At 45.2% G+C, this 23,005-nt stretch overlaps 2 protein-coding genes across 2 annotated transcripts in view; one reads left to right on the forward strand and one right to left on the reverse strand.

The window, feature by feature from the left end:
* HELZ (helicase with zinc finger) overlaps positions 1-6,775 on the forward strand; it is a 71,680-nt gene extending 64,905 nt beyond the window's left edge. The window contains exons 29-30 of the mRNA XM_058817283.1: positions 512-764; positions 4,254-6,775. Of these exons, the coding sequence (XP_058673266.1) occupies positions 512-764; positions 4,254-4,585 (585 nt within the window). The 3' untranslated portion in view covers positions 4,586-6,775. The remainder of the gene's footprint in view (positions 1-511; positions 765-4,253) is intronic.
* A 5,899-nt stretch (positions 6,776-12,674) lies between these two features.
* Positions 12,675-23,005, reverse strand: CACNG1 (calcium voltage-gated channel auxiliary subunit gamma 1). Its single transcript, XM_058817297.1, has 4 exons — positions 22,726-23,005; positions 16,630-16,704; positions 14,387-14,524; positions 12,675-13,664 (listed from the first exon to the last, which is right to left on the reverse strand). Exons 1-4 carry the CDS (start codon positions 22,964-22,966, stop codon positions 13,438-13,440), a joined length of 681 nt encoding a protein of 226 aa, XP_058673280.1. The 5' UTR covers positions 22,967-23,005; the 3' UTR covers positions 12,675-13,437.

Genomic DNA, 23,005 nt, shown 5'->3' on the forward strand with positions numbered 1-23,005 from the left:
AGAGCATTTGTTTTGTATGTACAAAATCCAGTATATAAATGTGTCCTACCTACCCAGATCCTGGTGTACAAGTCACCAATTTATCCTTTGGAAAAGGAAAAGCCATTTTTTTCCTGACTGCATTGTAAGAACATTTTTTTTTCCTTGCTCTTCTGTGCTTCCTTTGCTTCATCTGTAAATGCTGGGGATCTTCCTCCTCACTGTGTGATCCAACACCCACGTAGGAGTGTGAGATATAAAGGTTGATAAGAATTAAGAAATCCCAGTTGATGTTCTTTGCACTTCCTTTAAAATTCTGTATTTTGTGTGATCAAAATACGTGGTCAGTGACTGCTGTATGCACATATAACTTGAAATGTGTTAGTATTTTGGAAATGCAAAAAACTAGGGGTTTTTGGTAAGACATTTCAGGGAAATTATTGAATGGGAAAATGGTGTTTGATACATGCAGTTGAATCAAAAGAGCATAATGCTATTTTACGGTTTGGTTTTTTTTCCCTTTTGTTCACAGTATGAACCAAGAGGGCCAGGCAGGCCGTTGTACCAAAGAAGAATTTCCTCTAGTTCAGTCCAGGCTTGTTCTGAAGAATTAAGCACTCCTCAAGACAGTCTTGGTCAGTGTAAAGAGCTTCAGGACCACAGTAACCAGTCCTCATTCAACTACTCCTCCCCTGAGCTGTGGGTGAACTCCTCCTCCTCTGCCCCGTACCCGAACATTCCATGCAACGGAGCCAGCAGAGCCGTTCCCCCCCGGGAGCTGCTAGGTGGGTACAGCCAATCCAAGCAAAGGTTCTGGAATTATTTCTTGTTTCAGTTGTTATAGGTTTGCTTGGAATAATCCCGTTTCTTGGTGACATCCTGTGTCACTGACATGTTTTATGGAAAATCCTTTCCTTAGGATTTTTCCTCTTGAGAAGCTGAAAGGCCTCAGGAACAAAATGTAAACAGTGATTATCTGCTGCTGTGGAATGCAACAGGTGCATCTGGGATTGGTCTCATGTGGTTGTTTCTAATTAATGGCCAATCACAGTCAGCTGGCTTGGGCCCTCTGTCCGAGCCACAAACCATTGTTATCATTCTTTCTTTTTCTATTCTTAGCCAGCCTTCTGATGAAATCCTTTCTTCTGTTCTTTTAGTATAGTTTTAATATAATATATATCGTAAAATAATAAATCAGCCTTCTGAAATGTGGAGTCAGATCCTCATCTCTTCCCTCATCCTTGGACCCCTCTGAACACTGTCACAATCCTGCTATTCAGCTAAAAGAGCATTGCTGCTTCTTAGGCTTCTCCAAAATCTCCACTAAACCCAGAAAGTCTCTTACAGTGGCTTCAAGTGCAGCTGAATTTGTGCTGGAGAGAGCTAAGGTGACTGGTGGGATTTATTTGCAAGATAGATTGATTGTTTCCAGAATCAGTGATATTTTGTGTTGGTATTACAGTCTGAGGGAGCAACACATAAACTGAATTAGTGCTCTCAGCGTTTCTCTAGTAAATTCTGGTACTTCATCAAAGGAGTGACGAGTTTAAATTCTCCCTCACCATGGAAGAATCTCAGTGGAATGTGGCTTCCCTGGTGGTAGCAGCAGTGTTGATTGATTGAGCAGACAGAAACTAAATTAACTTTTCAGAGATGAAAAAAAAAAGCTGCAAGGAGAGAGCTGGAGCAGTTCTTCTGTTTTCTCTATTTCTTGTGTTTATGAAAAACAATATTACCAGGATAGTACAGTTTCTTCCCTGTGAATTTGCTTTAAGGATCTCCAGTGGTAATTTAAAAACAAAATTAATAAAAATGCAAACAGTATTCCAGTGTGGATATTAAAACCACCTAATAATGTGGAAAAATATTTATAAGCTGGTTTTATTGGCCTTAAAAGATTTAATTGCTTTTCACCAAACTTTATAAACGTAAAACATCTTGTAATTTCATAGTAATTCTGAAGTAGGAACATGCAGAGTAGAATGAATGAGAAAAGCTCTTTATATCAGCGACAGCACTCAAGAATTAAATTCCTAATGTGCCTTTTAATTTCCAAAATGTGAAAATGTTATTTTGCAAACCCGTATTTATGGCAGCATCTTTCATAGCTAAGTTCAAAGCTTCAAGCTCAGGGCACCTCCTTCAATCTATTTCTATTTTTACTGAAAATCAAGGAGCTGAATGCACAGCATTATGTGGCATTCATCACTGAATTGCTCACACAGAGTTGCTCTCCAAACTCTGTGGTTATCCAAGAGGAACTCAGGAACCCTGGCACATTTGGGTTGGGATCAGCCAGTCCCACATTGCTTTGCTTTAATGAAAAGCTTGAGAACCTGTTTGTGAGTAAAGTCCTCAGAGGACAGATGTGTATGTAAGAAGTACCATATACACACATTTGCTGTCAAATACTAAATTCTAAGTGAAAATACCAAGTTCTCACTGGTAACTGCATTTGCAATGAAATGTTTTTAATTGTAGTTAAGCATGGTTTCTGTTTTGTCAATAAATGTATATGAAACAGAGCCCTGTATCTAATGGTTCATGCAAACACATCTCCATTTAATGGCTGCTGTGGCTTTCCACATTTACAGCTCGCTGCCTGTGATCATATTTACAGCCCAAATGTGTTTTATAGAGCTAAGGGTTAATGACCAGCAACTGCTCTGTTCTTGTTGCTGTTGGTTTTTAGCCCTGAAATAAAACCCCATGAGGATGTGATGCTGTGAAAGTCCTGTCCCTGCCTGAGAGGGAGTGACCCCAGACTGATCTCTCCTGCACACCAGGAGTGGCTGTGCCACCAGTGTTGGGTTGGGTCAGGAGGGATTCATGGAGCACAGGGAGAGCTGCTGTCAATTCCTCTGCCTTGTTCTATGCAGGCACTTCCCCCAGAATTGCAATTTGAGAGTTTGATATGCATTGCTTTTTCTGTTCATGGAAAGAAAATTATTTAAGTTCTCATTCAAGATGTGTATTTCATATTTTTCCTTCTCTTAGACACCTCTACCACACACAGCTTTCACCTCTGGCCCTGCTTGTCATTACTTGTTTTCTCTTGAGTGCTGTGGTTATTTTGGGAGGTTTTTTGCTCATGTTCTGGGTTGTTTGTTTTTTGTTGAATCATAGCAACCCTAGCAAAATTGCTTTGCTTGTGTTCTTTCCATATCCATTCTTCTATGGGTTGGTTTTAGGGTTGTTGGGGTTTTTTTGCTGTTGGTTTTTTTGTTTGTTTGTTTGGTTTTTTTTGAGTGCTCTATAAAAAGCAGAAGCCTGTGTGTGAGAAGAGTTTCTCTCTTCCAGTGAGAAACTTTATGTTTTTCTACTTTTGCACTCATTTGGTGGTACATTTTTGTAGATGCACTTAAAAAAAAACCATTCTATGATTAAAGACTGAAATAATTACAGAATATATCTGTTGCCCAGTTCCTAGACTGTTGTAGATAGAACATGGAGCTGTGTTTCTGTGTAGTGTCTCTCTGGCTGTGCAAGACAGCAGAATTCTCCAGACAAAAGTAAGGGACCTCATTAGGATTCAGGAAATTCATTTGAAAGCAGTTTTATACCTATGGTTTAAAGCACCATTTTTCCTGATAGTTACAGGAGTTGTTAAATGTGGAGCAAGAACATATCAATTAGCAAGAATGCATTCAGCCTGAAATACCAATAATTAGTTGGTTGGCATTCAGGACTCTGAATTGCTGTTGGAGAATGAATTATATATGGTGCTGTAAATTTTAATTTTAGCCTATTAAGCTGTAAAGCAAGAAGAATGAAATACTCTTTGTGCTGTCTCAGTGGATAAAGTGCTTAAATTAGAGTAGATCCCATTGGGAAGCAGCTTCCCCTCAGTGCACCCGGAGAATCCGCTGTGCGGAATTGCAGGTTTGGGGTTGCAGCTGCAGGGTACAAACACACGGGGGATGGGCTTAGTAATGGCAGCCTTGTGCTGCTGCTGCTTGCTCCAGGAGTTGGGAATGAATTCAGATACTTCCAGGCTGGGCTGGATGGGGCTTGGAGCAAGCAGCCCTGGTGGAAGGTGCCTGTGGCCAGGGATGGAGCAGGATGAGCTTTAAGATCCCTTCCAGCCCAGCCCATGCTGGGATGGTGTCATTCTGTGAACTCCATTGTCAGAGTGACTAAACACAGCAGATGGGCGCTGTGGGAGGAGGTTACCAGAGGGGTGGGGTGGTGGCAGCTCTGCCTTTGGGCTTGCTGCAGGTGCATTGGCTGAGTCAGAGCCGCTCTTTGCTCCAACTGCGCTTTCTCCTTCGCAGCTCCCCCGAAGGCGGCCAAGCCCCCGGAGGAACACCTGAAGGCTGAGAACATCCAGCTCTCCAACTCCTTCAACTACAACGTGCTCCAGCATCTGGGCCAGTTCCCCCCTCTGATGCCCAACAAGCAGCTGGTGGAGTCCAACAGCAGCAGCCCCCAGCCCGCGGGCGGCACCAAACCCGCCATGTCCTACGCCAGCGCCCTGCGGGCTCCCCCCAAGCCCAAACCTCCTCCTGAGCAGACAAAAAAGAACAGCGACCCCCTGTCCTTGTTTCAGGAACTTAGCCTAGGTAGTTCATCAGGTAGCAATGGCTTTTACTCCTATTTTAAATAATCAGATTATTTTTTTTAGAGAGAATTTAATTTTTATTTGTGTTGGTAGATCTAAGATAGTTGGGGCTTCACCTGTAGTTGCAAATATTCCCTTTGTTTATATTGGTAAATATATCCTCACTTAATTGCTTTGCTGCTAGACTTGCAACTAATTTTTTTTTTTTTTTTTTAGTTATATTCCATTATTTTGCATTTTTTGATGTGGGTCGGGTTTTTGGAAGCTTTTCTGTAGGAAGACACACACGTGTTATTTTTTAATTTGTGTAATGTTAATGATATGTTGCATTAAACTAGCAGCTGAGAGATTACCTGTACAACTTGAAAAAAGGAAAAAAAAAAGGAAAAAGAAAAAAAAAGAAAAAAAAAAGTTTGTCTAAATTGTATTTAAGAAGATTGTAAGTAGCATTTACATTTATTCAATAACATTAGCATACTATGCTGGGTTTCTGTACCAGAAATGGCCAGTTAATGTAAAAATGTATGTTATTTCTGCTTAAATTCATTTAATTTTTTTTTTTTTAATAAAGGTGCAGCATCTTCTAAATAATTTCAGTTTTATCAGCTTTTTTGTGAAGGGATGCTGCATTCTCAGACTTTTATAGTTTTAGATTCTGTATGATGTGGTATTGTATTTTCCATCCACTGTAGGGTAAAGTAAAGGCGTTCTTTGCAGACACCTATGCCATTGTTTGGAAACATTCAGATAAAAGTATTGGTATACTTTGAAAAAATAATAAAAAAATAGAAAAAAGAAGAAAAAAATTAACAAAAAACCCAAAAAACTCTACATTTTATTTTTGGACAAGCTAATAATATAAGCTTGTTTGAAAAGTTAATTTGATAGGTTTTTTAAATGAATCATGAAGCTGAAAATAAATTTTTAGGTATGTTGGTGCTTAGTAGATTTAATAACTATTTTAAAAAAAATGCGTGAATTTAGTAAAATACTTTTTTGTTTGTTTGTTTAATTTTTTTTCCACTATGCATGTGTAAATGTTTGTAATCTGGCTTTTTCCTCCCCTCTTCTCCAGTGGTATAAAGAATTGTGCCGCTTTAATTTTTTTTTTCCGGTAAAACTTTTGGTACATTATTTGATGTTTACATTAAAATGTGACATTATACAAGGAAATTCAGATATTTTGCTAACTGTTTTGTTTGAGGAACATCATTAAAGAAGAGATTTAATGTTTGTCAAAGCTGTATCCAAATTAATCGAAATCTTCTGGGGATCAGAGTGGTTACCAGGTTATTTATCTCCGTGAACCTGGCCCTTAAGGAATCCAGTCTGAAAAATTAATTATGGGATATTAAAAAAAAATTAAAGAAAGAAATGTGAATGAAAATTCAGAAGATAAAATCTTTGTGGATAAAGATTTCTGGTCTTGCACACTGTCCCTGCTTTGTGGCTGGGGAGCTCCAGAGGGGGGTTGTAGAGTTTCTCCTTTATTTCTCCTTAATCCTCCTTTTTACACTTGAAGTAACTTTAAATCTGGGAACTGGTTTACAGGGATGAGCTGGGTGTAGTTCAGAATTCCTCCACTTATTACCTGTGAGAATTGAAATTTTAGAGCTGTGAGGAGGTGATTTCAGATTTTTATAGCTGTCCATGGGACACCTTGCTGGGGAGCAGTGGCTCTGCTCTGTTCAATAAGATTTTTGCTCTAATTACAATCAATCAGGTTCATTTTTTTTGTATTTGACTTCCTGTGTTAAGACAAGGGTCATTATGTAATGGGGTTGATTTAAACTCAGTACACTGCAGAGGTTTGCATATAAATTTTTTATTATAAATCTTTGCTGGGTTATGATTCAGAAACTTATCTGAAAACTTTCTTCCTTCTTTTTGCTGTGAAGCAAAGCTCGTGTAACTCCTTAATTTATTTCCTAATGTTATACCAAACAAGCAATGCTGGGGAGGGGACAGCCCCTGCCAAGTTCTGCTCAGCACTTCAGCACAGGGCACGGAACCCAGACGACCCAAAAACGAGGAGAGGCCAAATTCTGCAACCTTGAATCAAGCAAAGCTGCTGTTAAATGGTTTTTTGCCAAGCTGCTGGCTGCAGGAATGGGAAATTCACTGGCAGAGCTGAGGTGGGATCCAATGGAGGGAGGAACAGGACTGGCAGAGCAGAGATGGATCCAAAGCACTTCACGTCCCCAAGTCAGCATTTTGGAATTTCAGGGGTTTCAAAGTCACTCAGTTCTATGGAGCAGCCTTTTGATTCTGTTCACCATTTAATATTGAATATTAAACTAATAAACATCACTTGTTAATTTACTGTTATCTGTCAATCAGTTAAGGGGGAGATGGTTGCATCTCACCACATTTTATTCTGTTTTACACTGGTATTTTATCTACACTGAAAATATAACAGATAAAATCCTATTTTCTCTCTGATTTAGAATTTCAGTTCTTTGACTTTATGGAGACCCCAGCTGGTTTTGGTGCTAAATTTTCATAAGTGCTCTCACCCAGGAATTTGAGGATGATATGATAGAGATGATCTGACTTAACAGCTTTGGCATGAATCATGTGGATTTCTTAGAGTTAGTTTTTTTCCAAAAGATTATATTTTTTTGAAATGTCTTGTCTGGCCATTGTATGTCACATATACAGCCCTGAGAGAGATCTTTGATTTTTGGAGCAAATTATCCAATATTGATTGAAGTCATGTTTAGAAAACCCCAAAACTGTATTTTCAGCTCTCCTAGGGCTTCAGTCAAACTCCTATTAAAGTGAAATTAAGCCTTACAGATGGCTCCAGTGGGCAGTGCTCAGGCTGCACTGTAAATATGGACCTGTTACAATTACAGGGAAAATTCAAAATTGAATTTGTGTAAATTATCTTAATTTAGGGGAAATTATTGGAGGCTGAGGCATATGCACCTACTGGGTATTTGGCTCCTTGACTTTTTTTATGCTTCTGTTAGTGCCAAATCCCATGCTCCTTTCCCAGGAACAAACCCCCCGTTGTTGTCTGTGGAAAATTTAAATGACAAATCTAAATTTACTAAGCTTGTATTTGATATCAAGAATAATTCCTGGTTTTATTTTCTATAATTCCAGTTTTTGATGAGAAAAACCTGAATGCCTTATGGGAGGTTGTTAGTGTAATAAGAACTAATGAAGAATGAAGGGAAAGATTTTAAAAAAATTAATTATTTTGATTTTAAGAAAAATTTTTTTTTTTTTTTTACAATTCAGATCCCAGAGGGGGTCACAGGGACAATTCCCCTCCATCCCCCTTTGTGCTCATGTGGCAGCTTTGTGTTTCCACAAGGCAGCTCATAAATTGCTGTTTGGCATAAAGCTGGCTGCTTAGAACCAAGGCCCCAGCATCCATATTTTCTCCTGGAGGTTGTCATCTGATACAGTTTGTCCTGGATTTTTAATTGTGTGGGCTGTGGTGTTGCTGACCCTTTGCAGGATGTGAGTCCTGCCACTGACTGCGAACCCTGCCAGCGCCATTCCCTGTTTGATTAATTAATGTTTTGTTCCCAGATTTGTCAACTTCAGCTGGTTTTTTTGCAGAGATCGTGCTCCATAAGCAATTCTTTTGCTATGTTTGTAGCACCAAGAGCAGTGTTTGACCACTCCAGATTTTCTTTTTAGGCTGAGCTGAGGCATATCAGAACCTGCACATTTCCAGGGCAGTGAGCCCACATGCTCTGCCCATATCATCCTTCAACTCATTTGTTTTGTTAGTTTTTAAGGGTTCTAGTTTTCCTAGAAAAACTGCAGACAATTAACTTGTCAAGACAGATGGTGATGATCTATGGTGCCTATAAAAATTTGCACATCGTATTCCTTGACATGAAGGATGGGCTATTTCTGTTGGTGTAGCAATACTTGTGCCAGTCTCTGTGTCAGGGAGCAAGGGCTGAATCCTTCTAAATTTGTTTTTTCTTTCATTCAAGAGAAGTAAAAGGATTTGCAGCAGCAGCAGCAGCAATGTAAATGTCAGTTCGGTGTGGGGGTTTTTTGGCAACTTTAGCTTAGAAATGTTGAGGAGTTTTTCCCTCATTAAGGATTAATAGATGCTTCTGACAAATTACAGAACGCTCAGTGATATGAATTATCCAAGACTGGTTAAAAGATGTTGTCAGTCCCTTTTTCAGAAGACTTGGCTTCCTGCTGGAGGGTAAATACCTCAACCAGACCAGCTGTAAAGCCACTGAGGTGCTCCCAGTGAGACTGGTGATACTGGGCATGAGGCTGAGCCACAGCCTGCGGTGCAGCCTTGCCAAACAGAATTGTGCTGCTGCTTCTGTTACGTAGAAAATAGTCCAGAAATCTGAGTTGATTCCCTTCTCTACCTTTCTTTGAAGAAAGCAGCAGAGCAGCTCAGTGTCTGATGCAGAAGTGGGCATGTGTGATGTCTGCATGCCTTGAATTTATGTTCAGTAGCTTCAGTGGAGGCCGAGCATCGCTCAAGTGTCACAAAGCAACGACAATCTCATCCTCTACTTCAGTCAAAACAAAATTGTGACGCTCTTTTCTTGTCCCTTGGTGGCAATGGAAAGGGGAAATAATTGGAATGGATGCTTTTAGAGCAGGTCCCACTGCTGTGTGTGCTTTATGGTACAGAGCAGCCTGATGCTCCTGTAGTTAAGTCATAAAGTAATGCAGTGTTCCGAGGGGCACTGTCCCACTGTGGGCAGAGGAAGCTCGTTTTAAATTAAGTTTAGGCTGAGGTTGATTCTCTGACAGTTCCTGACTGTGGTCAGGTTCCTGGCATGTGACTGCCCAGCTGCAGCTCTGGACAGAGCCCAGGGCCTCCCTGTGAATCCCCAGGGCTGGCAGTGCTGCAGGTTTCTGACACTCCTGTCTCAGGTGTGCTCCTCAAGAGCTGGCAGGCCCAGGTGAGAAAGTGTCCCTCTGCAGCAGGGCCAGGGGTCTCCTTGGAGGGAGGGAAATTCCCAGATCTTTGGGGCTTCCTGGAAATAATTTCTGAGTGAGGAGGAAAAGGTGATGGCCACAAGAAAGTCACAGAGTGGAAATGCCTCAGTGAAAAACCAAAGTAAATTCCTGTGCCTTTGCAAATAGTTTGATCAGGGTGATCAAACACCTGAGCATCCTGCATGTGCTGGCTCTCTCTAGGTGTGGACTAAAGGAGAAATAGAGGTGTGTGCCAGGATTTCTGGGTGAAATCCTCTCTCATGCTCCCATCTGTGCTGCCTTGTGTGCTGAGCTTTTCTCCCCCACCCGCTGGTGCTGGGCTGTGCCTGCAGAACCTTGTTGCAGATGAAGAGTGTTCAAGAGCTCAGCTTGCTGCTAAACAGGCAGTTTTCTTCTTCGGGGTTGCTTGTCTGACACCTTTTCTGCACATTAAATTCACACAGCACAGCATTTAAAAACAAGGGAAGCAGATTCTCTCCACGCCTCACAGCAAACCTTACATAAACAAAAACCTTCACGTCTTCTGTTGTGATTTAACACTTGGGCTTTGGCAGACTGGAGCAGCCCAAATCTCAGCACTGTGGCTTGGGCAGTGCCCTGGGGCACCTCTTGGGGCTCTGAGGAGGGGACAGGCACTGGTCTTGGATTAGGGGATGGCAACTGCCCTGAAGGTGTCCCTGGCTCTGGTAGTGGCAGGGCCAACACTCAATATTTTGTGGTGGCTGGTGGTTGTTCCTTGTTCTGCAAATTGATTTGCCTGCCTCTTTCTCTGGTGCCTGTTTCCCACCTGGTTCTTTGGCTGTGTCCCAAACCCAGGAGTGCTCCTGTTGGATGTGTAGCAGCTGGGTTCCCATCCCTCTTTGGCTCTGGTGACTCCCTGCTGGTGAGGACATTTCCTTCACGTTTTCATGGTCCATCCCTGAGGTTCTGGTGGCTCTTCCCTGCTGTTTGCTCAGCTGAGAGAATGAAAACTGAAACTGGTTACAGCTCCCCCTCCAACATTATATTCCTTTTCCTTTATGAAGGCCAATTACTTTTATTAACTCTCTTAAAACACATTATCAGCTCTGGCAGAACAAACCTGCTGCAAACCTGCTGCAGGAGCAGAGCCCTTCCCACCGTGAATACCAATGACTGATTTAATAGATGGGTCCCTCTTCAGCAGTTCTTAATATCTGGAAGAAGAAAATGAAGTTATCCATGTGCTTCTCAGTCTAGCAGGGACCATAGAGAGCAGGGAATGATCACAAAGCCTCAGCCTGGAGCAGAAAGAGAATAAAACTCAGTGAGTCTTAAGGGCTTTAGGAGGCATCTGGCTGAGCTGCCTGAGCTCTGGCTGTGGGTGTAGGATCTCGATGCCATGAGCTGTGTGTTTTCTCTGCCTCGTGAGTAAAGTGATCCCAGGGAGGCTGTAAAACCTTGGATCCAGGCCAAAGCCCAGCACTTACCAGGAATCTTTCCACTGCCCTCCCTGGGGCTTGGATGAGGCAGATCAGGAGATGGGTGAGACCTTCCAGAGTGTGTTTATGTGAAATGTGCATGTCTTGCTCTTGAATATCAGGAAGGGGACTGAGTGGCACCTTGGCTGGGTAAAAGTTGGCCCATCAGGATGAGAACCCACCTAGGAATTGCTTTCTCCAAGCAGAGGTATTGAAGGACAGGGATGGCACTTCAGAAAAGGTGTGGGTGACTGAAGGGCTTCCCCAAGACACAGCACCTGCCACTGCTGTGTGGGGTGATAACTCAGACCCTGTCCCCAAACCTTGCTTATCTCAACCCATGGCATGGCTGAGGTGATGATGAGGATGATGATGATGATGGCTGAGCTGGGAATGCTGTTGTTCCTGCCAACTGCTCGCTTGGATTAATCTTTGCTGTGTGATTTGGATGTCCCAACCCAAGGTCAGCCACCCTGGTGGTCACGCTGACCACTTTTCTTTCTGTTGTTGCATGTAAAGGTTCTCCCTAGGAACTAGCCTCTGTTTTCTTGAACAATGAAAATGCAAATTCAGGATGTCAGTTCTGTACCCAAAAATAAGATTTCAAAACCATTTAGCATTTCAGAGTGGTTCTGTGACAACATGAAGACTTGCAGTTGTCTCTCATGATGAGAGACAGGCAGAGCTCCTCAGTTCACACTCAGATCTGAGCACCAGTGAGTGCTTCATCCCAAAACTTTATAATATATGTGTTATTTGTACTGCTTTTCAACTTCAAAGAGCTTGGAAAACATTAATGCAATTTCACAAAAGGCTTCTGTTCTTGCTGCTGCTCTGCTGATGGGGAAAATGGAGATGAGCCTGAGTCTGGCTGGGGCTGCTGGGGCTGAGCCCACCCCAATGGTGGGGCCCAGGGCAGCCTCTCCAGCCAGCACAGAACTGCTGGGGAATTTCTCCACATGTCGAACATGCCATGGTTTCAGACCTCTTCATATTGACCAGAGATTTTTCTGTTAGGAATTCTGGTTTTCTTTAGGACTGTGAACAGCTAAACACAGAGCACTTCAGTTCCCCTTTGTCCTGATTTTTAAATTGCCAGGTAAAAAGAGCACACTGTAAGCCACATATGTTTTACTGCTTGTGGGGAAAATGCTGAGCAGATTCTGAAAATTGAACTGTAAAAAAAAAAAAGAAAAAAAGAAGATACACCCCACCTTTTGGTGCTGGGGTACCATGAGGGAGAAGAGGGCTTGGCTGGAGAGGCTGGGTGAGGGTGTGGGGCTGGGGGACCCCCAGTGCTGGAGGGGCTGGGTGAGCGTGTGGGGCTGGGGGACCCCCAGTGCTGCTGATGGTTGGATTGGGGGACCCCCAGCCCCCAAAGCGCCTCAGGCAGCTGTGGCAGAGCCCTGCGGGCTCTCAGCAGCAAAGCAGCGCCCGCAGCATCCCCTGCCCTGCCCGGCTCTGATCCTGCAGCAGCAGCAGCAGCCGCTCCCGAGGCACCGGCGGGGCCCTCCCAGCGCTGCCGCTCCTCCAGGCAGGATCCTTTCCCTCCCAGCAGCTGCTCTGGAGGATTTTTCCTGAGATGGAGCTTTGTGTACACTCACATGTGCACCGAGCAGAGCAGGGTGTTTTTACAAAGCTCATTCATGGGGAAGGAACGAGAGCTCCGTGCAGCAAACAGCACCCAGACCTGGCAGAGTCTGATGGGCCAAGTGATTCATCCATCAAAATAATTTCCCAGAAAATCATGCTACCAGAAGATTATGCTTTTTATTAAAGGAAAATATCACTCTTCATGTTCAGTACTTCTTGGCTTTGCCACTGAAGTTTAAGCAGAACACAAGACTCTGTTTTGTGGGTTTTACAGTTGATTTACAAGAATGGAACTGCAGGGTGTAAATTTGGTGGGGAGATTTTTATCCCAATGCTATGCAAAGTTCTGTTTTGTTTTTTATCAAATGTTAACATTTTAATAGAAAGCATAAGGATCTCCAGCTTACCCTGGGGGAACAAGCTAACCCTTCTGAGGGAAGGAGTGTGGCATAAATGGGGACATTGACTCCCCACAGTGTCTCTCTCTGACCAAGTAAGGTATAAAAACCTGATATCCCTCATGGATCTATGCCCAAGTACACCAAACATCTTCTCCATAACAAAGCTGTCTCCTCTGTGGCCCAAGCTGTCTCAGACACACATTTCCCCTCAACTGCATCAGCACAGGGCAGCCCCAAATTGGCACAGAGCAGTGCCATTCTCGCACACCCATGATGGTGTTAAGTGGTCTGCTTTCTTAAAAAAAGAAAAAGAAAAAACAGAATCAAAAAAGAGAGAAAAAAGAAAGAAAAAAAAAAGAGAGGAAAAGAAAAAAAAAAGCAACAATTGCAATCGAACATGCCTGGGTTCAGTAATGACTCACTTGGTGGAGAGCACATTGTGTAGTGAGACCCAGGCATTTTAAAAAATACAAATATTTTCAGAACACTTTCTGGATATTTTTCATGGGTGCAGGGACCATCAGTGCTCGGGTTCTGCGTCCATGCAGGTCTCCCAGGGGTTCTGGGGGAAGCGGGGCAGCGCGATGAGGAGGAGCGCGATGCCGCAGACGAAGAGCAGCACGAAGGCGGAGCAGGCACAGGCGAAGGACCAGGAGTAGCTGTACTTGATCCAGGCTGTCTCCTTGCTGTCAATCATCCTCTTCACGGATTGTCTCATGACTTCTACAGAGATGATGATGCAGAGACCTGAAGGAAGAGAGGAGCAGTGGGTTGAATAACCAGCTGTCAATTTTTCATCCTTAATTAACCGCCTCATCTGTTGTTTTGCATACAGGAACTGCAGTGAGATTCACAGGTGAGTCACTGACTTCAGTGTTTGAAGGAACCAGTGCTCAGAGCTGCCAGGAGCTCTGCCATACCTGAGGTCAGCCACTGACTTGTTGAGTGTGATCTTTTAGGCAGGCTTGGATGGGAAATTCAAAGTGGGGGAGGAATAATTGCATTCCCTGGGGAGCTTTTTCAGAGGTTGAGGAAGATTTTAGATTGAGGTGACAATTTGCACCTCAGTCTTTCACTCATTGTGGCACGTCAGAGTATTCCTGGCTCATGTACAAGTGCAGTCTTCGTGTGCTTGGGAGACAGTTGTGTATTTTGGGGCTGGATCAGCTGTTTTGTTGGTTTGAATTTTAATAAATGAGATAAAATATTGTATGTCCCTGGTTCAGACTGGGACAGACAGTGAATATACTTGAAGGGAGTGAATATACTTTTAAAGGGGGTTGGAGAAAACACAGAGCAGCTGCTGAACAGGACATTCTCACACCACACAGGGACCTGTACGCTGTGGCCAGGAAGAAAATGCCTTCAGGGCATTTTTAGAAGTGTCTCTGTCCCCTCAGGATCTATCTTAAATTTCTCTGTGTTGTCCTATGAACCAAGCCCAGAAATGTGAGCAGCTCTCCCCATACCTGCAAAGGTGTAGAACATGGATGCTGGCTTCAGCAGATAATCCCTCTTCTTCCTGAAGGACAGGAGCACACAGATCGTCCCCATGATGGCAAAGCCAACGCTGAAGATGGCAATGGCTGCAGCTGAGATGCTGTATTCTGCCAAAGGGAAAAAAACACCAAAAATGACATAGTGCACATTTTGAGCCTGCTGCCATCAGCTGTGGGGATGTTACAGTAGCTCACTCTGAGAAATCCTGGCTTTGGTGAATTGTTTTCTTCAAGTGATAATGGGGACAAGTATTGGCCATGTATCTTTGGAATGTGAAAAAAGCAGAGTATAAAAGAAAAAACAGGTATAAAAGCAGAGCAGGAAGGGGAAAGCACTTTCTGAACACCCCCTGAGATAGCCCAGGGCACCTTTGCTCACCATCTCACCTGTATGGGGCTGCTGGAGCTGCTTTGGCTCTGCTGTGGAAATGTTCTTGTCAAAGCCTTGCTGAGCTCCATGCTCTGGTTCCCTCCCACCACCCCACACCCTGCTCCCAGAGTAAATAGACTAGCTCAATAGCTAGAATAGCTCTTTCTGCTTTTATTCTGTGCTTTCTGCAGAGCCCTGGCCCTGCACCGTGCTGGTGCTGTCCCAGTGCCCCGTGGGCTCAGCACCTGGGTGGGCACAGCAGGCCAGGGTGAAGTGTTTGCACAGCTCATTTTTATTCCTTTGCCTTTACAACAGAGATTTCCAGCTCTGTACAAACCCAGCTTCTTCAGGACATGGGATTCAACCCTCCCCAAAAGTCCTTACAAAAGGTTTTTGTAAGCCATGTGCTGGACACTTCCCCCAGCCCAGCACTGCTCAGTGCCTGGGTGGAGGGGGGGAGCTGCTAATTGAGTAATTCAAAACTTCATTTGCATATTGAGTTCGTTTCCAGATTAGTTTAATGTTTAACACATGTAGCCATGCATGAACATCACACTGCCTGATGATATTTGCCTTTCAAGCCATTTAAATAAAATATCTCCCAGGCAAAATCATGAGGAATTTTTTTTGCCTGTTACTAATTAGCTCCCATCCAAATGAGCTATTTCTGCAAAGGGGAACAGCAGATTACTCTTTGTTCTCACTGCTTTTCATATCACTGTTTTATTATCATTTTCTAAATGTTTCTCTTTTCTCTGTGCTGGAACTGCCTGAAAGTGTTCGTTTCATTGTAAAATCTTTTGCTGGGCTTAAGATTTTCTTTTTTGCCCCAAAGAAAAGAAGTTCTTCCTGACATTTTTTTCCCTGAAGAAGAAATTATTCCTGATTTTTTTCTGCATTGCCTTGAAGGCATTGGGTGCATTTTGAAGATCAGGTGGCTGGATCAGATAGCAGATAACTGAGCAAAAGCAGGTGACTCAGATATATACTTTTCTATCTAGTTAAAATTCCTGTCTTTCCTGTCTTAGGAAGCTACTTTTTTAGGGAACCTATCTTCAGGGTTTTCCACCATTACAATTTCCACTAGAAGCAAACAGATTAATACATGCAATGTATCCAATGGCTCCCATTTCCCACAGTAAATATGTTGTGTTGCAAACTGTGAGGGACTTTGTCCCCAAAGACAGGATGAGGAAGAGAGAGGAGCATGTTAGGAGAGCCCTCAAAATATTTGGACTTATTAAATATGTGAAATTTGTCCATGGAAGACAATTTTGCTGTAAACACTGACAGTTCATGTCTTTGCAGGATCCCTGTTCCTTCCATTCATCGATTGCTCTATTTTTTACATGACTTTCATATAAAATCAATATGAACCATAAAATTCCTAATGGTCCTCAGAGAGCCTCTGCACTTCTTTTCAGGGTCAAGACTCTGCTTGGGGTATGATTTATTCATTTAGGTTTTATTAATATCTTCCCCTTCAATGGCAAAGGCTGAGTGTCACGGGTAGTGCCAATGTTGTAAAGTCATTTTTATCCTGGAAGCACTTTTTGCAGTTTTCCTGGCTATTGACATTGTTATATATTTGTGGGACAACTTATGTAAAATCATGTTTATGGGTGTGATCATATATAAAAATAATTGTCCCCAGGAAGCTGGGATTTGACCTTGTCCAGGGCATTTTCCACATTTTTCTCAGCTGATGGTGCCTGTTAGAAATTCTGCTGCTTTCAGCAGAACCAGGGCAGAACCCTCATTTTGGGGACCCCTTTCCATTAGGTCTTGTGTGCGCATCACTTCTTACAACATTAGGAAAATATTCTTTTGGAATCATTCCTACCTTTCTGGGTGGTTACTTCAAATATCTCTGAGGTCTCTCCTGGAGTGAAGTGCTTGAAGTAGGAGCAGTTGTGGTCTAAAAGAGAAAAGAAAATTCAATTTTGTGCTCTTGGAAACCTGTGATAAAATGTAGTAAGACTGAATTAGCTTTTTATTGATGTACCAAGCTTGCAGTGGTTTGGAGGCTCCCTACCCTTGGTGATGCTGAAGAACTGGGGTTGGATCTGATTTCCCTGGGAGCAGATGAGGACACCAGACTCCAGCACGGACAAGGCTGAAACCCCTCTGATACCTTTTGTATCCCTCTCAGAGCTGATTGCTCTCCTGCTTAAAATGTGAATTACAGATGATTTTTCTCATTGTGTCTTTGGCCATCACACGTTTCTGCCTCTCAGAGCTGCAGCATTTCCTGGGGCTGGGATCTGCTGTGCCCACAGCTGAGCTGGCAGCTCCCTTCCCTCCCCAACCCACTCCCTGGTGACCTTGGGGTGCAGGCAGGGAGGATGGAGGGTCCTCACCCACCTTTCCCTTCTGCTCTTCCCTCCTGCAGCTCACAGAGCCCTGTGTGCCACTGGGGGGAATTTGCTGATCTGGGGGTCCCAGAGATGAGACTGCTGCAATGCAGCACAGCACATGGTGTTTGACTAAAATAGAGATGCTAAGAGCTTTTTTTTTTTTTTTTTTGTGGCTGTCAGTAAAAAAAGAACAAAGCAAAACAGACCAAAGCTTTTTGAAGCCCAAGCAGTTGCCCAGGGAAAGGAAGGCTGTGTGAGCCAAGGGCAAAGAGGCTCTCATGGCAGGCATTATCCAAGTTTGATCCCATCAGAGCAGCATTATCCAAGTTTGATCCCATCAGAGCAGCCTGTTAAGTTAATTTGATAGGACAGCAGAGTTAGATGGAGGGAGCTTTATGAAGTTCCTGTGTCTGGACTTCACATGAGCACAGTGCCAGGTTCGAGGTGTTTGTAGGGGGGTCAGGAAGCAAGCAGGGATCAGGACTGTGGGGCAGGGGGTGTGGGGATGCTATTTCTGCCATACTCATCATCCGACTAAGAAATTTTATTAGCTGTGACACTGAAAGAAAACTTGATGGAGGACACCCATCATTAGCAAGTGGCATTTCTATTCCTATGGAGAATCCTCTGATTCTCTATATTCTCCAAGACCACTTGAATAAACATGTAAATTTTTCTGTGCAAATAGGAAAATTCTTTAATGGTGTTTTGTGTGATTTGAACTGCAGTATATGCTGGGATTAGCCTCCAGCTCATGCTCTGTACCACATTTGTACCAGCTTGCTTCTCTTTTTTAGCTTTAGTACATTAGGGAAGGTGTTAGCTCTCTCCATGGCCAGGATCCTTGTTGCTCCTCAGCCTGTGAGGGTCAGTGAGGGCAGCAATGGCACTGGGGCCTCAGCGGGATGGGGAGGCTCTGCTGGGGAGGAGCTGCTGACTCGGGCCTTGGCAGCAGCAGGGTGAGGGTGGAGGGTGTTCTGCTATTTATAACTGATTTAATTGAGGCTTTGCAGGGGTGTGGAGCTCAGAGAGCAGTTGCTGGCCAGGAATTTGGCTGGACGGGTGGCACTGGAGGGGACGTGCTGAGCGGCGCCAGCCCCGACTGCGCTGTGTCCTGCTGGGCTGGCCTGGGCTGAGCTGGGCTGGGCTGGGCTGGGCTGGGCTGGTTTGGTTTGGTTTGGTTTGGTTTGGTTTGGTTTGGTTTGGTTTGGTTTGGTTTGGGCCGGGCCAGGCTGAGCTGAGCTAAACTAAGCTAAGCTAGGCTGGGCTGGGCCGGACCGGGCTGGGCTGGGCTGAGGGGACACACTCAGCACCTGCCCAGCACCCCTGCAGCACCCAGGGGCTCCCAGTGGCCCAGGCTGCCTGAAACACAAAAATGGGGCCCCTTCCCTGAGGGGCTTCCCTTCTTTTAAATAACAAATTTAGCACCAGCTTCCAGAAGGTTCTGGGGGGAAGCCTGAGAGAAGCTGTGGCACTGTCCCCACCCAGGCCGGGACAGGCACAGGGTGAAGCCTGAGCCAGGCTGGGTGCAGGACATGCAGGGACTGCTGAGGGTTTCTGCCTGGGAGCATTTCAGTGCCTCCTTACAGCACTAATTTCTCTGGCAGAAGGTCCCTGTGCTCTACCTGTTGGTTCTTGTGGGTTTTTCTGTCATGTAAATGGTGGCTGCTGGAGTTAGTGACTCAGAGAGGATTTATTTTCCCTCTCCCAGGAGATGGGTAATTGCAAAGCAGTGTTTTTGGGCCTGTTAGGGGAAGATTCCTTGGAGACACTCTTATCTACTTAAGTTTATAAGCTGACTTTTATTTCATCTGCAGATTCTCCTTGCTGGAGACAAGGTTAATGTTTAGCTCTGGAATCTCCTGACCTGTTCTTTATTATCCTTGCAAATGACTGGAAGAAATACATTTGAACTCAGCCCTCTGTGACTCTAATTGTGAATTTTGAGCCTCAAAGCAGTGGTTGTGTACCTCCACCAGCAACTCAGTGGTGTCAGAGGCTGAGCACTGTGTCTGGGACACTTTATTTTGGGATTGCTTGGTTTAGCTTTTCATTAATTCTCTAAAAAGCCTGAACTTAAAGGAGCCCTCAGGAGTGCAGTGGAAAGGTGGAGCCATCCAGACTTGGTGTGGTGTGAGCACAGCACAGCTCTGTGTCCACTGCAGGGGAGCCAAACCAGTCGAGCCCACCCTCCATCCCCATAAACCTTTCAGAGGTGGATTTGTCTGCAGGAGATGGAGCTGCCTCTGTCCTTTATGGCCCTTAGTAAAGCTCTGCCAGTGTATGATAAAAGGGCCATCACACAAGTGTGTTGGTGGTTTTGGAAAATACACTTGTTGTGAGAAAATAGAGATAGATCTGTTTTGGTGAAATGCTGAATTGTTTTCAGTTTGAAGGTGCTCCCATGCTCTCTCTGTTGAGCTGGGGATATCTGTTCCAAAAGTCTGGTATTCAGCAGAGCTGGGGCACTGCAATGGCTGTGGTGCCACCATGAATAAGAGAAAAGCCCATTTATGCCACAGCACATTTACATATCAGACAGGATTTCCACTGGGGTTGATGATGGATGGACACTGTGTGGCAATCTTCCTTTCTCCCCAGCCCAATTCCATCATCTCTGCCACGAGGCCACCCCAGGGTGCTGATGGGGACAGGCCAGGGCTCTGTGGTCACACAAACTTCAGGGTTGTAATTTGGTTTATCACAGAGTGTCCTCACCCCTCACAGCCTTCCTGCTCCCTGCCCCTCAGATCGATCAGTCCTGGATGAAGCCATGGGATGCAGGAGAAGTACAATCCCACGGAGCTCTGGTTGAACCTTGGGGAGCTGCAACTTGGAGACTTTGTGAGGGGAAGAAAGGCTGGAAAGACCATGAGATGTTCAGGCCATGCAGAGTTTTGGGTGGCAGCTGTCCCCTGCAAGCACTGGAGTGACAGGCTGGGAAATGGCTGGAGCCCGCCTTGCTCTGGAACTTGAGATGGACAGAGCATGAGGAGTTTGTGGCAGGGTGGATGCTTGGAAAATCCTGGGTTTTAGTGTGAGGTTTCCACTTGTGCTGAGTTTGGGAGAGTTGTGCTGAGTTTGGCAGGCCCTTAGAGGCTGTGTTAAGGTGAGGGCTGAGCCATGGAGGGGCCAGGCCTTGGGCTCTGACCTGGCCAACAAGGCCTTTGACACTTTGACACACACAGAGCTTTGGAGATGGTCTCTCCAAGCAGTTTCATTTCACACCTGTCCTGCAGGGTGAGTCTCCTGTAGCAGGGAACAGAGCCTTGCTGACAGCCCATTTGCTCCAGCACTTCTCTCCAGCTGCCTGTGCTCAGGTTCCTGCATTCACAAGGACCTGTTTAAGCTGTTGAACTCCCCTGCTGCTGCCCAGATCACAGGAGCCACTTTTCAGCACAGCACCAGCACCAGAGTTACGGGCAGTGACACTGAACTGCATTTACAGCTGGCAGTAAAATGCCCCAGTGCCCACCGACCACAGTTAAAAATGTCTCAGTATTAATCTGAATTTGCCTGGTTTTAACAACCATCTCCCTGATCTTTTTATTTGTTACAGCAGCATGCTGAACCCTTTTCAATTTGTCAACACCCTCGGATGGGTGCTGTAAAATTTTAAACCTCTGCCTAAATCACAGCCCTGCTTTGTGGACTGTGAGCCAAGTCATCCTCCCCACTCTGCGCTGTGCTGAGCTCAAAACCCAATAAATAACGTTAATCATGCCATCCATTTCCTCTACAGGGAGCGACTGGTAAATGGTTATTAATTCAGTGATAAATTCTGATGCCTCTTTCCCAGTCCTGGCAGTAATGTCTGGTTATATCTCATGATTTTCAGGAAAAGCAGCGCCTGCATCTGCTCTTTTACTGCGCGTTTGTTCATTCACATTTTCTTGGCTGCTGCAGGTTTCACAACCCTGGTGTTTCCCTGCCGACATCCCTTCCCAGAAGTGTGAAATCAATCGAGCAGGAGCCGTGCGGCCGCAGCCTCACTCAGCAGCCCCAGCCCCGGGGCTCCTCTCCCCTCCCTCGCTCTGATCCTCTCCCGGCTCGAACAGGGATGAAGGTATTTATGTTATAAATGAGGTGCGAATTTCACCCTCTGGAACGTGATTACGACGCAGGCTGTCATCCCAATTCCCAAATATCTTTTAAAAAGTGGATGAAGCAGCTCTGGTGTGGGGGCCAGCCCAGCCCCTCCATAATTCCCAGCTCCCCTGTGCCTGGCAGAATGCGGCGCTGGGATGTGATTCAACGTCTGTGCGAGCACATGCTGATGTCTGTCAAAGATAGCGGCTGCTTTCCTGTGCCCTGCCTGCGAATCTGCTTTGTGCAGACAGCTGGATATTTATGAGTTTTATATTTACCCCACGGTCGTGCAGTTTTGCTGTTTATCCACCAATTTCCATTGTTTTTCCTTTAGTGGGAGTTCTCAGTGCGTGGGGGAAGGCGTGCAGCGAGGAATACGTCTCTAGGCACGTAAGTACCTTCCTGAGAGACATTAAGCATATGGATGACACACTCCCAAGTTTGGTTAGAGGCAGATCCACATGCTGAGGCTCGGCTCTTCTCTTCACAACATGTAATTTGGCCAAAGAGATAAAGAATTGCAGTAATACAGGCAATATACAGTCAGCCCAAGCAGGAAGATTTTTCACAGGAAATTTCCAAATATGTGTTAACATATATTTCATTTCAAGCAGTGAGTCTAACACGAAGGCAATCCTGTTATTTCTGTTCTGGAAAGCATCCAGTACCCTATAAGCCTTCTAAAAAAGCAGCGTGGCTCAGTCACAGAGGGAGTGTATTAGTGCAAGCGGCGCGGATGTTGCTGACTTGGCAATCAGCAAAAACATAATGAGCTCCTTTAACCAGGGAATGGAGCAGCCTTCCCGGAAAGCTGCCGTGCCCACTGCCCTCCCCATCCACTGAGCTGCAGGTGGAGACGTGTGTGGGAGCTGGTGCCTCTGGTGAGAGGTGAGGAGGCTCCCTAAGTCCTTGAGAAATTGATTCAAACTCCATTTATGACTCTTTTTTTCTGGAAGTTGACAAACCATCCTGCAGGTCCGTCTCCCTCCCTGCCTTGTGGAATGGCTGTTATTGAACAGCTCAGACATAATCCACTGTGGATGGCTGCTCCTCTGGGATTATATGGATCTGGAAATCCTAAAGATCCAGCTGGGTTTGGTGGACCCATAAATCCTCACACTTGGCTGCTGTCAACATGCCTGGAGGACCCTTGGCTGGGGTTCAGCAAGATTCCCTCCATCCCGATCTCCCTTTGTGATTCCCACTGTGCCCAATCCTCCTCCCCTTCTCCCCTTCTCCCCACCACTGTCGCTGCTGCATGGGAGACACAAATATGGTCACAATCAGACCAAGGCAACACAGCAAAGCAACCCCAGCAGGAGTTGGCAACTCATGGAGGTGTGTTTGCACACCACCATGAAAACGACCCCATGCACCCCATCCCGAACTCAGTGCCCATTTTCCTTCTGCCACGGGGGACCTGGAGCTTTTTTCCTTTGCTGTGTCCTCCAACCTCCCAAGCAAAGCCTGCTGTGATCCTGGTGCTCACGTACCTCCTGGCAGGCTGATGGGCCCGCAGCTCTTCTCTTTGGGACTTGGCTCCTGCATGAAAATCCGCTTGGTGCAGAGTCTCCAGAGCCCGAAATGCGCCGCCTCGCAGCTGGTGGTGTTTTCCTCCAGGCTGGGGCTGAGCACGGCCCAGTGGTCGGTGACCACGGCGGCGAAGAGCAGCGAGATGCCCACCAGGATCACGGAGAACGTCAGCCGCACCTTCAGGGGTTTGCTCTCGTCCATCTCGCTGGGCACCGGCGCTCCCGGCCGAGCGCGGCGGGG

The sequence above is a fragment of the Ammospiza caudacuta genome, chromosome 19 (genome assembly GCF_027887145.1).
Source record: "Ammospiza caudacuta isolate bAmmCau1 chromosome 19, bAmmCau1.pri, whole genome shotgun sequence".
In the NCBI taxonomy this organism is placed as follows: Eukaryota; Metazoa; Chordata; class Aves; order Passeriformes; family Passerellidae; genus Ammospiza; species Ammospiza caudacuta.